This window comes from Monodelphis domestica, chromosome 5, assembly GCF_027887165.1.
Source record: "Monodelphis domestica isolate mMonDom1 chromosome 5, mMonDom1.pri, whole genome shotgun sequence".
Classification (NCBI taxonomy): Eukaryota; Metazoa; Chordata; class Mammalia; order Didelphimorphia; family Didelphidae; genus Monodelphis; species Monodelphis domestica.
This window is the reverse complement of record NC_077231.1, coordinates 111,477,174-111,495,039: the sequence shown is the minus strand read 5'-3', so window position 1 is coordinate 111,495,039 and position 17,866 is coordinate 111,477,174. Positions and strand designations below refer to the sequence as shown.

The window sequence follows — 17,866 nt, the reverse complement described above, 5'->3', positions numbered from 1 at the left end:
AAATTGTACATCATTAACTTTTAGGTTTTTTGGTGTGGTTCTTTCCATTTACATTGTTGAGGTCATTATGTTGTTTTTTGACAATGCTAATTTTCTTCTGAATTAGTATCATAACATAGTAATATTCCATTTTATTAGTGTACCATATTTATTTAGCTGTTCTCCATTTGATAGATAATTCGGGAATTTGTTTTCAATTTTTTTGTTATCACAAAAAGTGCTGCTTTCCTTCTTACCTGTGGCTTTCTTGGATTATCAGCCTAAAAATGGAATTTGTGTGTCAGTGAGAATAGACATTTTAGTAATTTTATTTGTGTAAATCAAAATTGATTTCCAAAATGATTACATGTATTCATAGTTACACCAAGTTCCTCTATCTTCCCACAATCCCTCCAACATTTGTCTATTGCCATTTTTTCTCATCTTTGACAATTTGCAGAGTGTAAGGTAAAAATCTCAGAGTTGTTTTGTTATGTATTTCTATTATTATTAGTGGATTGTTGTTTATTTTTTTTTTAGTGATTTGGAGAATTCTTTCATATGGTTGTTACTTTGTAATTCTTCTTTTGAGAAATGTTTTTTCATAGCCATTCACCTCTCATCTATTCAGTTATGGCTATTGGTCTTAAATATACTTGTTAATTATTTATAAATCTTACTTACCAAACCCATATTAGAGAATGTTGATCACTTTCTTTCTTATTCTACATTCATTAAATTTGCGTATGCTGAAACTTTTCAATTTCTTGTTATTAGAGTTATCTATTTTATTCTTTATAATTGCCTCTACCTCCTGTTTAGTTAAGAATTATATATATCATCCATATCTATGATAGGTATATGATTTTATTCTTTTCTAATTCTTTTATAGTATGATCTTTAATATTTCTCTATTTAGCAGGTATTGGGGGTGGTATAAGGTGTCCTTCTAAACCTAATTTTTGTAAGACTGCTTTTCAGTTTTCCTAGTAATTTTTAAATCAGATAGTGAGTTTTAAAAAAATAGTTTGCTCCTTGCTTTATCAAAATAGTGAATTATTGAGTTCTCTAGTTTTTGATTTTTCCTTGTTTAGTCTAACTCTTTATCTTCCTCTATATTTTTTTTTAACAACTATGAGTTTTGATGGTTTTGGTGTCTGCAACTACCTGAACAATGAATATTCCTCCCACAGATTTTTATATATATTTAATGTGTTCTTTGGTAGATTGATCCCTACGTAATTTGTACTTTATGTAATTATTTCAATGGGATTTTGTTTTCTATTTAGCTTCTGACTGGACCATGCAAATATAATAAAAATGACACTAAGTATTAAAAATTCAGGACTCTAGTCCTTAGGATTTTAATACAGTTTATTAAATTTACTTGAATAAAGATCAGAATTAGGTAAAAGGATAGAAGTAAAGTAGCCTAGCCTAAACTGCCACATGAGTGTTCTCAGCCTGGCCACGACAACCTCCATTCCCCTGGTGTGCTAATCCAAGATAGAGAAGATCTGCTTTCTTGTCTAAAACTTTTTAACCTCCCTCCCCTTTCCGGGTCAAATTCAGTCATCTCTGGATTAAGAGCATAGGCCACAGTCCCGTGCATGACCCATGCTCGGGGATGTGAAATAGCTCTAGGAGCACAGGGACACAGATAGGACTCCATGCATGATCCTGGGAGAGGGTTGACAGTACTACCACAATTGTTGTACTAATGAAATTATGAAGCAGATACTTTATAGAACTTAATAAAACAACAATAAAATTCTTCTGAAAAATCAAAAGATTTAAAATATCAAGAGAAATGATGAAAATAGGTAGGGATGAAGCAGGAATAGTGCTTTCAGACCTCCAGTTGTATTAAAGTAGTAGACATTCAAACTGTCAAAACTGTCTCACAATTGTTAAAAAAAAATAGAGAGGAAAGGTGAGTTAGGCGACTGGATATGGGAGGTCTTGGTTTCAAATCTGGCGTCAGACACTTGCAAGCTGTGTGTTCCTGAGCAAGTCACTTAAACCCAAATTTCTATCCTTTACCACTCTTTTGTCTTAGAACCAATACCAAGCATTGACTCTATGACAGAAGGTAAGGTATTTAAAAAACATATATAGAGAGGGCAATAAAGAGGTGGACTAAAGAAGGGAGACTCAAAAACAACGGAATAGAATTATTGCTTCTTAGATTTTCTTATTCTATAGAATTGTGGTTGCTTTGGGGAGATTTATTGAAGCCTGCAGCCTTACAGAAGCTATTGTTTTGAATAATATCTTTGCTGATTCCCTAAGAGTTTCCAATCTGTCATCAGCAAAAAAGAATAGTTTTTTTTTTCTTCTTTGCCTATTTTTATGCCTTTACTTTCTTTCTCTTGTTTTATTAATCTTGGAAGCATTTCCAGAACTAGATCATATGATAATAGGGAGAGTATCCTTATTTTACTATCATATTATTTTTGGAAAAGGTTCTAGTGTATATACACTATACTGTATATGATGCTTACTTTTGTTTTTTTATGGGTACTTTTTCTGTTAGTAAAAATGTTTCCCACCATGTCTATAATTTGTAGAGTTTTTTTAGCATGCATATTTGTTGTACTTTGTCCAACTTATTTTGCATTTGAGTAATCATGTTTGGAATATTTTGGCTTTTAATTTGATTAATGATATTGCTTGTTTAATGAATATTTAAACAGCCTTGTATCCCAAAATTTATTTAGTAGAGAGAGTGACATGGTCATTTTGGGTAAATCACTTTGAAGGTTGATTGGAGGATGGATTTGAATGCAGATAAGCTTATGGTAGGGAGATGAACCTAAAAGCAATTGCTGTAATCCATTGGTGAGAAGATAAGGACCTGATGTCCAGCACTAAGGTGGTGACAATATTGGAGGAGGAAAGGGGCTTTTTGTAAGAGATTTAAAAAGTAGTCAACAGGCCTTGGCAATAGGTTGGATATGGAGGTTGAAAGAGAATTAAAAAGTCAAAGATGACACATAGGTTGTGACACATATGATGATGATTGTACCCTTGAAAGTAATAGAGAAGTTTGGAAGGGGGAAAAGTTTTGGGAGAAAGATAATGAGTTTTGACTTTTGATTTAAAAGATTGCTGCAGGTTATCCGATTTGCAATATCAAGGAGGAGAAGGAAACATTCTAAAAATGTCAAAAAGATGATACTGACAGGTTTGGCAATGGATTTTGAATAATGAGGGATAGCAGCAGTGAAGAATTGAGGATGACACTTAAATTGCAAGCACTGGGGACTAGGAGGAAGATGGTGCCAAGAACTATAATAAGAAAGTATACAGGGGGTGCTTTAGGTGTAAAGATAATGAGTTCAGTTTTTGACATGTTGAGTTTAAGATGTGTATTAGATATAGTTTGAGATATCTGAAAGGCAATCTTTTATGTTTCTTTAAAGCAAAACTAATAGTTCAGCAGAAAGGTTAGGGCAGATTAAGTAGATTTGAGAATTATCAGTTGAGAGGTGATAATTGATTCAATGGGAACTGATGAGATCACTCAGTGAAATGGTAAAAAGAAAGAGCAGAGAAGGTATCCCAAGACAGAGATAACTAATAGCCAACGTAGACTATACTTTCATTAATCTAATTTTTCCTACTATACTCCCTGCCCATTAAGTAAATTTTTAAAAAAATAAAAACTCCTCAAATCCCCAAATCTCAATATATGTGTAGAAATAGTTTAGTAAAAATTCCACATTCCTTGAAAAAAAAATTTTTTTAATCAACTATGCTTTTATTGTGGCTATGAAGAATAGTTTAAATAAAAACAAATATTAAAGTTTTATGCTTCTCTCAATAGCTTGATTAACATGATTTCTTCAGTACTCTTGGTCACTTAGTTGTAATATCTTTGTAGTATATTGAATAATATTACAATGGATTTGATAAAGAATGATTAGATTTGAATCCTACCTTTACATTTTACCAGCAGGCAAATTATTTGCCATCCATAAACCTTTTGCTTCCTCAACTATATAATGAGGTTAACCATACCTGTTATATGTCCATTTTTTAGGGATGTTAAAAGAGATCACATTCTGTATTGTGTTGAAAAATGCTTGAGAAACTTGTAAACACCATATAAATACCAGTTATTATTATTTTTCAAGAAGTTTTCTCTTTTCCCGGATGATAGCTATGGGGATGAATAGACCTGTTATTTCAATGATACTGGGAATTTTCATCTGAGGAAATTCCCTCTTCCAATGAAGTTAATCCCTTTCCCCCTGCAACTTTATGATAATTATCTAGAACACAATGATTAAATGACCTGCCTAGCTCAGAGTTAGTATGGGTCTGAGGAGGGACTTGAACATGTGTCTTTCTGTCTTTGAAACTGATTCTGTATCCATTAAGCCACAGTGTCTTTTGGCTCTTATTCATATGGAGTGACATTTTCAGTTGTAGTAAAAACAACAACAAACTAACAAAACTAGTAAACGAGAATTCTATCTGGATTGATTGGAAAACCATATGGAAGATTGATCAAAATAGCCTTAAAATTTTGCTAAATATTAATCAAAGGTATTTTGCATCTGTCATAAAATTTATGGAATCTTTTGTGGTTCAAATCTAAAGTCAGGTTAATATTAAAATTAGTCAATTGATCTTGTTAAGATCAGAAAGATTCCTTATAATATTCTGCCAGACACCTTTGCATATATTGTTGTAGGACCTAAAAAACAATGCATTTTTAAAGGCCACAAATTATTACTTGACTTAAAAGGATTTGTTCACTTGTGCATGTAACTTCTGATTTTGTTCCCACTTTTCAGCCTTTCTTTAGCTATGTACTTGAATCTCATTAACCTTAATGGACTTAGAAAGCTTTTCTCTTTACAGTTTGCCCCTGACTTGCTTCTCATCTTGGAGAAGTTGTTTAAATATTCTGTTCAACTTCCACATTGTTTTGAAGAGATATACTTTCTCTAGTGTATGCCAATTAATTGGGATAATATATTGAAGGAAGCAAAAGAAAAGCAATAATTGTTAGAAAATTTCCTGTTATTTAGCTATTTTTCATCTCGTGCAGCTATTACATTATTCTTCCTTCTTTGTAAGAAAGTAACTTTAATCATTTTTATTATTATGTTGGAGGTGTTAAATCCTATTATTGTATATCAGATTTAGTTAGGCTGATTTTTTTCTGCTTTTCATTTCCATTGTTTTTCTTTGCATTTCACTCCCCTGTGGTCATGAATTATATTTAGGTGCAGCTTTGTCACTCAGTGGATTTTGAAAGAGGTCTGAATTGTATATTAAAAAGAGACCTCATATTTGTTTCATTTTACTCTCAAAAATGCCCCATAGGAAACTCTAGGGAGAATGTGACCAACTTAAATTATTTCTTGCTTGTGTCTACTTTTCTCAGTTCCCTTTCCTTTTGACTGTCCTTATAGATTGAAAATCTTCAGGAACAACTTAGAGATAAGGAGAAACAAATGAGCAATTTGAAGGAACGTGTCAAATCTCTACAAGCCGATACCACCAATACTGACACTGCATTGACTACTCTTGAAGAAGCCCTTTCAGAGAAGGTGAGTGGTAACTTTTATTTTTTTTGCTGTTTGCTCATTTATAGCCATTTTACTTGTCTTTTAACTTCTTAGTTATGAAAACAAAAACAAAGTAAAATTTATACGTTTCTGTCTTCTCTTCAGTGCCAATTATTATCATAATTTCCATCCTGAGCAGAATTCGTATCCCTAATTTAATCCCTTCTATTTTCAAATTCGTATCCCTAATTTAATCCCTTCTATTTTCAAAATAGTATTCAATAACAAATTCCATCCCTAAAGATAGTTAGCAAATAATACAGTAAAAGGTTTATGGGATTTACAACTCAAGCTTTTATTTCTTTCAAGGTTGTATTCCCAAAAGAGAGCTATATTTAATACTCTTCTGGCTTATGCTATTATCTGTGAATAACCACAAACTCTCTTTTCCACCTTGGAACTGTGAGCAGGATCCCCTGTTTCTCTGTGGTCTGAAGAACTGGTGTTTGTTAGTACTCATCCTCTCTGCCTATGAGCAAGATCTTGCACCCAGAGCCAGCAAAGGGATTCCTGTAATCTCCTTCTGACTAGTTGTTCAGCCCCTCTAACTGTCTGTGGCTGAGAGCTCAGGTAGCCTTAGTTGAGTCAGCTACCCCCAAGGCCTCTGCTGGCTTACAGTGGTGGGGCCTACTTTGGTGCACTAGTCTGTATTGTATTTCTGTCTTCCTGTGATAGATCTTTTGTGCTGGCTTTCTAATTTGTTTTGGGCTAAAAAAATTATTTTACCTCATCTTTTGTGGATTCTGCTACTCCAAGGCATTATGTCAACATCGTTTGGAAGGTAATTTGGTCCTTGCCCTGCATTTTACTGGTAAAATAGAAACCATTTGCTGAAAGCTCTTCTTTTTCTTCCCCCCTTCTCCTAATCTTACACAGCCAGTCATCTTCTGTCATTATCTTCTTCACTCTATTCTCATGTGAAGAGCTAGCCTTTTCTCTGGCCAAGGCAAACCCCCGTGTGTGTATAAACAATAGCATTGTATCTTGTTTTCTCTAGCAGATTGCTGCCTCTATCATCTCCATTCTCTTTCTGGCTTTACTCTCTCCCTATTAGCTAATTCCCTATGTTTGCAAGCACACCTCTGTCACCTCTATCTTTAAAAAACTGCTCTTGATCTCTTACCCCTTTAGGTCTGTGTGTTTTTAAACAATCCTTACCTTCTCTCTTAGAATTATAAGGCAGAAGAGTGGTAACAGCTAGGCAATTAATATTAAATGACTTGCCCAGGGCCATACACCTAGGAAGTATTTGAGGCCAAATTTGAAACTAGAACCTCCCATCTCCAGGCCTGGCTCTCAATCCACTGAGCCACCTACTACTCCCTAGGTCTATGTGTTTTGGTTTTGGTTTTGTTCTTTTACTGTGAATGTGTCCTCCATACCTGTAGCGTTCTACCTTCTCTATTAAAGTCTTTCAGAATTCCTTTCTTCCAGCGAGGCTCTGCTCAATCATTTTCTGGGGAAGGTCTTTCCCAGTTCTCCAGCATGCTAGTGTCTCCCAGTTCAGATTACCTTTCACCTGCTTTTGATGTATCTTTTATGTGTCTTACTATTTGCTTGTGTGTCTTTATGTGTCTTACTATTATGCTTCCCGTGTAAGCATAAATTTAGGGTTGTGACTTAATCTAATTTTAATTGGTTGCCAGGGAAAATCCCAAATAAAATACCCAAGTCAGTTTGGAAATTTTATGGTGGTTTAATTAATATAGAGGGAAGGAATTAAGAAATGGAAGAGAGAGGGAAAGGGTATAGGATTTCTCCAGCCTAGCCTGTGCCAGGGGGAGTTTCAAAGAACCCCGCCACAAGGTCTTTTCAGATTAGAGGCTTCCTTAAAGGATAGTGTTTTGGAAGGTAAAGAATAAAGGAATCAGCCTAATATCCAAGAGAGAAGACGCCTCACATCAACTAGGTTACTAAGTTTCCCCCAGTAGTGTATCAAGGACCTCACTGCCAAAGCCGGACAATAGTCTGCCACTCGAAGACACCCAGCATGCTGCTGCCAGCCACCTCTCCACACAAAAGAGGTCGGAGAGAGGAAATGATGCGAAATATATAGACCATTTATACATCACTTTCCTGAGTCTCACATATACCAATGGTAGTTTAAGCTTGACTTAGGACAGCCCAGGGGTCTGTCAGTTGTTTCTGATTCGTCATTTGCTAGCACATGTCTGTCATAGGCCATCCTTCTCAATACTTAATCCTTAAGTAGGGGTATAGACATTTCTGTTTTGTTAGACTAAGCAGGGTGGAGTAAATCTAAAATTCACACCCATTAGAAAATGACTTCTTGGGGTTAGGGATAATATTAACCTTCTGTTGTATTCCCAGTGTGTAGCACAGTATTTGGCACATAGTAAATGCTTAATACATGGATATTGATCAACTAATTGATAGGTAAATGTTTCAGATACTGACCATCTGGAGCCCCTTGAATTAATCCTATGCTATTTTTTTCTGCATTCTTTTTGATAATTCTTGACTTATTCTACTTTGATCATTCTTGATTAATTTTACTGCCTTTATAGGTTTCTAATTTTTTAAAAACTATGTATTTCTTAGTTTTATATTATTAACCAAGTGCTTTTGAGATTGCATCATACTTTTGATGCAAACCACAAATCTTTGAGGTTATTTCCCAATGTCTTTATAGCCAGAGTGGTTTTTATTTTTTTAAGAATGCCTATCCTGGGGGACAGCTGGGTAGCTCAGTGGATAGAGACCCAGGCCCAGAGATGAGAGGTCCTGGGTTCAAATATGACCTTGGGCACTTCCTAGCTGTGTGAGCATGGGCAAGTCACTTAACCCCCATTGCCAAGCCCTTACCACTCTTCTGCTTTAGAACCAATACACAATATTGATTCTAAGATGGAAGGTAAGGGTTAAAAAAAAAAGAATGCCTATCCAAAGAAGTGGCTAGATATTCATTCCCCCTTTGACAACTGGGATATGCCTAGGTATTTTAGACTTGATTTTGTTCAAAGTTATGGTCCCCTTCCTTGAATCTTTTGGACTTAGAACAGATTCAGCTACTGACTAGATAGATTAGGTTTTATGGCTTGAGCTTTCCAACTTCCCAGCTGCCTGCTAAAAGCAAGCTATTTTAATAGTCACTTCCTCTTAATTTTTATGTTGGGTTCCATATATGCCACAAACCATTCGTAAATTTTAAGTTGTTTTTAATTTCTCTTAGGTAACTGGGTTTGTGGACAAAAGAAGAAGAAATGTTATCAGATGCCTAAAGCAACTAGGCGACTTAGTGGGTGCAGATCTGGGCCTGAAGTCAGGAAGATCTGAGTTCACATGGGGCTTCAGACATTGTATGACCCTGGGAAATTTAGTTAGCCTCAGTTTCCTCAACTGCAAAATTGGGATGATAATACCACCTTCCAAGATTGTGGAAGATGAAATGAAACAATATTGTAAAGCTTTTAGCACAAAGCCCAGCACGTTGTAGGTGTTTGAATGGTGCTTGTTTCTTTCTTTCTCTTTAATCTCCTAAGCAGATATGTCCAGTCCTATATAGAGTTATTGTTACTTTGAGCACGAATTAGTGGAGCTGTTCCAGATGGGTATTTTAATAATCTCTAGTACTAGTGATGTTGGGGGGAAAAAAGGAAATTGGATATTGATGAGGGCAAAGTTAAGCCAATGTTGATGTCCTGTTACAATTAAAATCTTTGTAGAAAGGAAGCTTTCAAGAAAACAAGACATTATTTTAATCACAATTTGTAAACTATGGTAAATGGAAAAAGAAAATACAAATTTATTAGCCATAATTAGGATTGATTGAAGTACCAAAGGTTATGGATTGTCATGTTTTTTTCCTTAGGAAAGGACAATTGAACGATTGAAGGAGCAACGGGACAGAGATGAGCGGGAGAAACAAGAAGAGATCGACAATTATAAGAAAGACCTGAAGGATTTAAAGGAAAAAGTTAGCCTCTTGCAAGGAGACCTCTCTGAGAAAGAGGTTAATTTCGTCAAAATTGATATGCTTGATTTGATTTAAAGACCAGGTTGTATGTGAATATATGTACTCCTTTTGTGAGGGTGTGTATACTGTCACAGAGTTCTTTTGGAGTTTGGTGTTCATATAGAAAATAATTGAGAAAATGAATTTAATTATAGTTTTTGTAGGAGGCTTTTTGAAAAGCACTTGAAGGACATATTCCAAATGACCATATTTTAGGAAGTTCAGTTACTTAGCAGACTATTACATACACTTTTAAAATTCTTCTCCCAGCTCCTTGATGAATTAAATTCTGATAATTTATACTATTTCTGTAGATCAAATTTTATAATCATTGTGGCCCTGCTAAGTTGGTAGAGTTGTTGGGATGATGGTAAGGCAGAAAGAATGTGAAAATAAAGGGAAAGAATTATTGACCTTCAGATCTGGAAGTATTTCTTGTTATTATCAGAGAAATCTGGAATTCTCATCAGCCAACAAGTTACTTAATTTCCTTTTAGCATGCATTTGGAGATACCCTTCCATGTGAAGTTTGTGAGCAAAAATGGCCTAAAGCCATGTGAGCTAATAATACATAAGCTCTATTAGAGTTACACTCTGAATGCTTATCCTTTAGAAATTTATAGAGATGTAAATATATAGTAGAACCTGGTGTATAGTCTTTTCCATGAAATATTGTTATATGATTGAGCTTACTCCTATTCCGGATTATTGAATGCTGTAACAGATGTGTGACTTAATTACAATTTCAAAACTGGAATTCTTTATATGACTATATGAATAACTTTCAGCTAGTCTTAAACACCCTTTGATTTTAGATTAGATTTAAATTTAATATGGAAAAAGTCAATTCTTCTAACAATCATTATTTGCTTTTCAAACAAAAATATATTTGTACATATCAGTTGAATGAAAATTGGAATACACAGCTGTGATAAATTTTAAGACCTTTGGTTGTCAATTTATATCAGATATCTATTATTTTTTTTTTGACTTTACATTTTTTTTAAATTTTAAACATTATTTTCTTTGGTCATTTCCAAACATTATTCACTGGAAACAAAGATCATTTTCTTTTCCTCCCCTCCCCCCCTCCCACCACCTTTCCCTCTCCCATAGCCAACGCACGATTCCACTGGTTATCACATGTGTTCTTGACTCGAACCCATTTGCCTGTTGTTGGTATTTGCATTAGAGTGTTCATTTAGAGTCTACATCCCTAGTCATATCCCCCTCAACCCATGTAGTCAAGCAGTTGTTTTTCTTCTGTGTTTCTACTCCCACAGTTTATCCTCTGCTTGTGGATAGTATTTTTTAGATCCCTGCAGATTGTTCAGGGACATTGCATTGCCACTAATGGAGAAGTCCATCACCTTCGATTGTACCACAATGTATCAGTCTCTGTGTACAATGTTTTCCTGGTTCTGCTCCTTTTGCTCTGCATCACTTCCTGGAGGTTGTTCCAGTCTCCATGGAATTCCTCTACTTTATTATTCCTTTTAGCATAATAGTATTCCATCACCAACATATACCACAATTTGTTCAGCCATTCCCCAATTGGAGGGAATCCCCTCGTTTTCCAATTTTTGGCCACCACAAAGAGAGCAGCTATTAATATTCTTGTACAAGTCTTTTTCCTTATTATCTATTTGGGGTACAAACCCAGCAGTGCTATGGCTGGATCAAAGGGTAGACATTCTTTTATCGCCCTTTGGGCATAGTTCCAAATTGCCCTCCAGAATGGTTGGATCAATTCACAACTCCACCAGCAATGAATTAATGTCCCCACTTTGCCACATCCCCTCCAGCATTCATTACTTTTCATAGCTGTCATGTTAGCCAATCTGCTAGGTGTGAGGTGATACCTCAGAGTTGTTTTGATTTGCATCTCTCTGATTATAAGAGACATAGAGCACTTTTTCATGTGCTTATTAATAGTTTTGATTTCTTTATCTATTATTTTTTTAGGCATCACTCTTAGACCTCAAGGAACATGCTTCTTCTCTGGCTTCCTCAGGACTAAAGAAAGATTCAAGACTTAAGACACTGGAGATTGCTTTGGAGCAGAAGAAGGAAGAGTGTCTGAAAATGGAATCACAATTGAAAAAGGTTTTTAAAAAAGTGCTGTTTCTTCTTGCCATATTTAAATTGTACATGAGTTCTGAACCTCCAGTACTATCAAGTAGAAATACTTTCTGGTGATATCAGAGGTTTAAAATGCCATATTCCTGTGCTTTGGAGGGTGTATGTGCATGTGCACAGGGAGAAGGGAAATGAAAGAATAGAAAAAAAGATGCAAAGCATGCATAGTATTATGCTTTGTTATATTTTAGCTCTATTCCTACCTAATCTGTAACGTAATAGAAGCTTGATCCCTCCAAGGAAGAGTATAGTTATAGTTGGAAGAGCACTAGACTGGAAATCAAGGCTTGAGAGGTAAGGCAAATAAATGGTCTATGGTTACAAAGACCAAGAAATCATGTCTCCTGATTTCCAGGCTAGTGCCATCAGTCATATTGGATTTGCCTGGTTGATCAAGCCATTGAGAGAGACTATTGTACTTAGATTTCTTCTCTTTCTCTTCTTTGCCTTCTTTCTTTCCTCTCTTAACTTATGCTGCTGATGCAGAAAGAATAGGCCATTTGTGGGGGAGGGGGGGGGACGATAACTCCTAATACAAGCTCATTGGTTCTTCCTTCCCTATTATTATGTTTCCTCTCAGCTAATTCCTTACCTGCTTCTGTTCCTTTCTTCTTAGTAGAAATCCTGGTTCTCAATCTTTCTTGGTCAGTAACAGTTGTGGTTGTCATGGAAAATTAAATTTTTATTCAGTTGTTTCCCTAGAGACCATCTCAAAATCATATGATATTTGATATAAATTGTTATCTTTTATAGAAAGCAGGCCCATTCAAGCTACAAATGTTTTAAGATACTGCAAATTATTTTATAAATGATGTTAGAGATTTTCAAGGTTAGAAATAAATAGATTTATAGCTAGCCAGAACCTGATAGGCCATCTTGTCCTGTCTCTTCATTTTATAGATGATGAAGCTAAGGCCCCTGAAATGGAAAAGGTAGAATAGATACTTACTCTGACTGTAAGGTCATTTGTTCTTCCATTGTATCAAAATCATTTTGAGTACATACAGTTTTATTCTCCCCCTCTAATCTTTCCTCTGTATAAGATGTAATTCTTCTTTACTAACAATGAGTGAAATGTCGCATCCAAAGCAAAAGTTCTTTTCCCAATAAATCTACTCTACTTCCAAATTTCCATTTTTGTGTTGAGAGCACTGATTATCCTCCAGGTCACTTATATTTGGATCTTTAGTGTCACATTCAGTTCCTCATTCTTCTTTCACAAGCCCAATCAGTTGCCATATAGTGTCTTTTCCACTTCCACATTTCTCATCTCTTTCTATATATATGAGAGATGTGGATATATATATGAGAGATATACAAAATCCCTTGTTCACTAAATTCCTATATCTTAGACTATTGGGGTTTTGTTTTTGAAATTTTTATTTAATTAGTCAATTTAGAATATTTTTTATTGGTTACAAGAGTCATGTTCTTTCCCTCCCTCCTCCTTGGCCCCCCCCCCCTTCCTGTAGCCGATAGTTTTTACATGTGTCTTTGATCAAAACCTATTTCCAGATTGTTGATGTTTACATTAGGGTGATCATTTAGAGTCTATATTCCCAATCATATCCCCATCAACCCATGGATCAAGCAGTTGTTTTTCTTTTGTGTTTTTGTGTTCTTCCTTTGGATATGGATAGTGTTCTTTCTCATAAATCCCTCTGAATTGTTCTGGATCATAGCATTGCTACTACTAGAGAAGTCCATTACATTCAATTGTACCACAGTATATCCATTTCTGTGAATAATGTTCTCCTGGTTCTGTTCCTCTCACTCTGCGTCAATTCCTAGAGGTCATTCCAGTTCCCATGGAATTCCTCCAGTTCATTATTCCTTTAAGCACAATAGTATTCTATCACCAACAGATACCACAATATGTTCAGCCATTACCCAATTGGAGGGCATCCTCTCATTTTCCAATTTTTTGTCACTACAAAGAGTGCAGCTATGAATATTCTTGTACAGTCTTTTTCCTTATTATCTCTTTGGGGTATAAACCGAGCAGTGCTATGGCTGGATCAAAGGGCAGGCAGTCTTTTATTGCCCTTTGGGCATCGTTCCAAATTGCCCTCCAGAATGATTGGATAAATTCACAACTCCACCAGCAATGCATTAATGTCCCAATTTTGCCACATCCCCTCCAACATTCATTACTTTGCTTTGCTGTCATGTTAACCAATCTCCTGGGTGTGAGGTGGTATCTCAGAGTTGTTTTGATTTGCATTTCTCTGATTATAAGAGAATTAGAACACTTTTTCATGGGTTTATTAATAGTTTTGATTTCTTTATCTGAAAATTGCCTATTTCTGTCCCTTACCCATTTATCAATTGGGGAATGGCTTGATTTTTTGTACAATTGATTTAGCTCTTTATAAATTTGAGGAATTAGACCTTTGTCAGAAGTTTTTGTTATAAATATTTTTTCTCAATTTGTTGCTTCTGTTCTTATTTTGTTTGCATTTGTTTGTTTGTATAAAACCTTTGTAATTTAATGTAATCAAAATTATTTTATATTTTGTAATTTTTTCTAACTCTTTTGGTCTTAAAATCTTTCCTTTCCCAAAGATCTGACAGGCATACTATTCTGTGTTCACCTAATTTACTTATAGTTTCCTTCATTATATTCAAGTCATTTATGCATTTTGAATTTATCTTGGTGTAGACTGTGAAATGTTGTTCCAAACCCAATCTCTCCCATATTGTCTTCCAATTTTCCCAGTAGTTTTTGTAAAATAATGGATTTTTGTCCCAAAAGCTGTCATCTTTGGGCTTATCATAGACAGTCTTGTTGAGATCTGTTACTCTATGTCTATATTGTTTTCTTCTGATGTAGTAGATAGAGAGTTGGACCCAGAGTTCTAAAATGACTGTGGACACTTACTAGCTGTGTGACCCTGAGCAAGTCCTGTAGCCTCTATTTATCTCGGTTTCCTCAACGTTAAAATGGGAATATAAATAGCATCTACCTCTCAAAGATTTTGTGAATATCAAATGAGATAGTATTCATAAAGCTCATAGATTGGTGCCTAGCAGATTAAGGTGCTGGATAAATTCTTCCCTCTCTCCCTCCTTCTTTCAGTCTTAACTTTCTTGAGGGCAGGACTATAATTTTTGTCATTGTATTGAAAGTGCTTAGCACATAGCAGGGACTTACTAATTACTTTTGGTTTTATTGCTCTGTGTGTCTTATGTGTTTGTGTGTGTATCTAATGAGCTTTGTACTGCTTTGTTTATAGGCACATGAAGCAACAATAGAAGCCAGAGGCAGTCCAGAAATGAATGACCGAATCCAGCAGTTAGAGAAGGAAATTATACAGCATAGGGATGAATCCAGTAAGTCCCAGGCAGAGGTAGACCGTCTTCTGGAAATTTTAAAGGAGATGGAAAATGAGAAGAATGATAAAGATAAAAAGATAGCTGAGCTGGAGAGGTAAGAATGTATAAATTGAAAATTGATTAAGTAAGGCTGGTTAAAATATTGATTTATAACTTTTGGGGGGAGTTGGGACAAGCAGCATATTTTAGCTTTATTCATTTAAATCTCTATTATTAACTTTATTAATCTCCTTATCATTCATGTTGGTGGAACTTGATTACTCTCATTTTTTTTTTTAGAGAATTAGAAATTATCACATTGATTAGCAAAGTAAAGGGATGACATTATTTAGTACAATAAAAAGTGGTAATTTGGGAGCAGCTAGGTTGCTCAGTGGATTGAGAGCCAGACCTAGAGACCGGAATTCCTAGGTTCAAATCTGGCCTCAGACACTTCCCAGCTATATGACCCTGGGCAAGTCACTTAACCCCCATTGCCTAGCCCTTACCACTCTTCTGCCTTGGAACCAATACACAGTATTGATTCTAAGACAGAAGGTAAGGGCTTAAAAAATATAAAATGAAATAAAAGGTGGTAATTCAAGAACTTAAGCCTTAATTTGATTACTAAGAGTTTTTCTAAATTATAGCCCAAATATAAGAAATATTCACTGTTGAAATGGACTTTATTCATTTAGCTATGTCCCATTGGTTTCTTAATTCTTTAGCTTTTCAAAATGATTGATGTATGACTAATTCTTTCACTAGAGACATCAATATTGAGAGTTAAGGAAATTTTGGTAACAGTTGAAAAAGATTTTGTGGACCTTTGGACATAAATCTAAAATTTCCATTATGAGCTTTATTTAATAGAGCTACCCACAGAATTCATTGAGAATTTCCGTTGTTATTTTCTTGGAATTTTGGTCTTAAAATATTTGAACACAAAGAATCTTCCGGTTTTTTAACCCTTTCTGATTGACTTAATAACTTTTACACGTTGTGTAAGCATTAAAATAGGGGTTTTGAGAAAATAAAAAAGCAATTTTAATTAAGTTTTAATCAGAACATAGTCAATTTGTAAATTAATATCCCTTTGAGCCAATAGAACAAAAACTTCCATCAGCTTTTAGCAATTAACAATATACTTTTATTAAAATAGAGATAGTAAAAGAATATAGTAAAATGAATATAGTAAAGGAGATAAATATAGGAAAGTGGTAGAGAATGAAAATTTCCTAATGTCTGTATTAGTTATCCAATTATCTACCTATAGTTACTATCTAAAACTGCCTGTATCTACCTATAATTGCCGTTAGAGAAAGTCCAGCTGATCATCCTTTAGATCAGCTCACCAGGTAGAATCAATATATCTATCTATCTTCCAACCACCAACTAATCACTAACTCATGCCATCAGCAACAAACCCCCAATAACAAACTCACGCCCAGCAGTCAATTTCCTCACAACTGCCGACTTCAAGTATCAGAAACTGACAGACCAACCAACTCATCCTGGCCTCTTTTATAATCTTTTCCTATCTCACTTCCTGTCTCTATGGTTCCTACTTCCTGTCTCTATGGTTCCTCCTTCCTGTCTCTATGGTTTCCATATCTCTATGGTAAGAGGACCTCCAGGTTCTCGGTTAAATTTAAAAATGGAATAAAGAATTACTTTTTACAACATAGATATTAATGTGTAAAACTTTCAATACCAATTAAAACAAATTATGTTAAACTCTTCTATATCTTCCAGTGGAACCCCTTCAGATGTTAACAAAAATTTAACAGGTACCATAAGTAATCTTAATACCTGGAAATGCTCATTGTAATTTAAAACTGCTATTCTATATAGCTACTGTTGCCTGTTATTTAAACAAATGCTCGACCCTATAGTCTTAGAGTTTTGCAGAAACTAACTCCCACCCCCCACCCCCAAATTCCATAACTTTACATGTATCATTGTTAATTTTCTCAAATTATTGTGTATTCAGCCCATCAAACTATATTTTCAAGCCATAGTTGTTAAGGGTAAGTTTTTAGGGTAGAGACTGAATATAATTTTAGTGATCGCCAGGGATTTAAATTCTAAATCCCAATGAAATACTCAAGTCAGAATGGAATTTTATGGTGTTTTATTTACAATAGAAGGAAGAAATTAAGAATGAGGGAGAAAGAGAGAAAGGGGAAATTCTGTTCCTGCCTGTCCTGAGTCAGGCGGAGTTAAGAGGCCTCAGCCAAGGGGCCTTCTCAGAAGATTAAATCTAACTTAGCTTCCAGTCACGAAGCCTCCTCCAAGATGAGGGGCCTCCTTGGAGGGTGGTGCCTTCAGAAAGGTCAATGGAAGGGGGAGTCACCACGTCCCTTCCAGTCCCTTCAGGGAAACAGTCTGAGGTCCCACACACTACCAAGTCAAGTTCTACCACCAAAGTTCACAAAAAGTTCCTTTCACAGGAAGTGATGCGAAATATAAAGGCAGTTCTTTACATCACTTTCTGTGTCTCACATTTACCAATGGTGGCTTAAATTTGGCTTAGGACAGCCCAGGGGGTCAGTTAGTTGTTTCTGATTTGTCACTTGCTAGCACACATGGGTCATAGATCATCCTCCCCCACAGTTAATCTTTAAGTGGGGGTGTATACATTCCCGTTTGTTAAAATTCTAAAGGCCAAGCAGAGTGGAGTAAATCTAAAATTCACTTAGTTAACCTTAAATGTCTAAGTTTAGATATTATTCTTATTTTATTTTTGTCTACTCCCATTTATTTGTGTGTGTATTGTCTTTGTAGGTTGAACAATTGCAAAACAATTACTAGTAAATTTTTATTAAACATTTTATGATTTATTAATGTTTATCATCTTGTGGTAGTGAGG

At 35.2% G+C, this 17,866-nt stretch overlaps 1 protein-coding gene across 10 annotated transcripts in view; it reads left to right on the top strand.

Annotated features, from left to right (window-relative positions):
- Positions 1-17,866, top strand: part of ERC1 (ELKS/RAB6-interacting/CAST family member 1) — a 457,438-nt gene that overhangs the window by 252,465 nt on the left and 187,107 nt on the right. For all 10 annotated transcript variants that reach the window (XM_056800772.1, XM_056800770.1, XM_056800774.1 and 7 more), the window contains 4 exons: positions 5,409-5,546; positions 9,397-9,537; positions 11,506-11,646; positions 14,916-15,109. In XM_056800772.1, the coding sequence (XP_056656750.1) occupies positions 5,409-5,546; positions 9,397-9,537; positions 11,506-11,646; positions 14,916-15,109 (614 nt within the window). The remainder of the gene's footprint in view (positions 1-5,408; positions 5,547-9,396; positions 9,538-11,505; positions 11,647-14,915; positions 15,110-17,866) is intronic.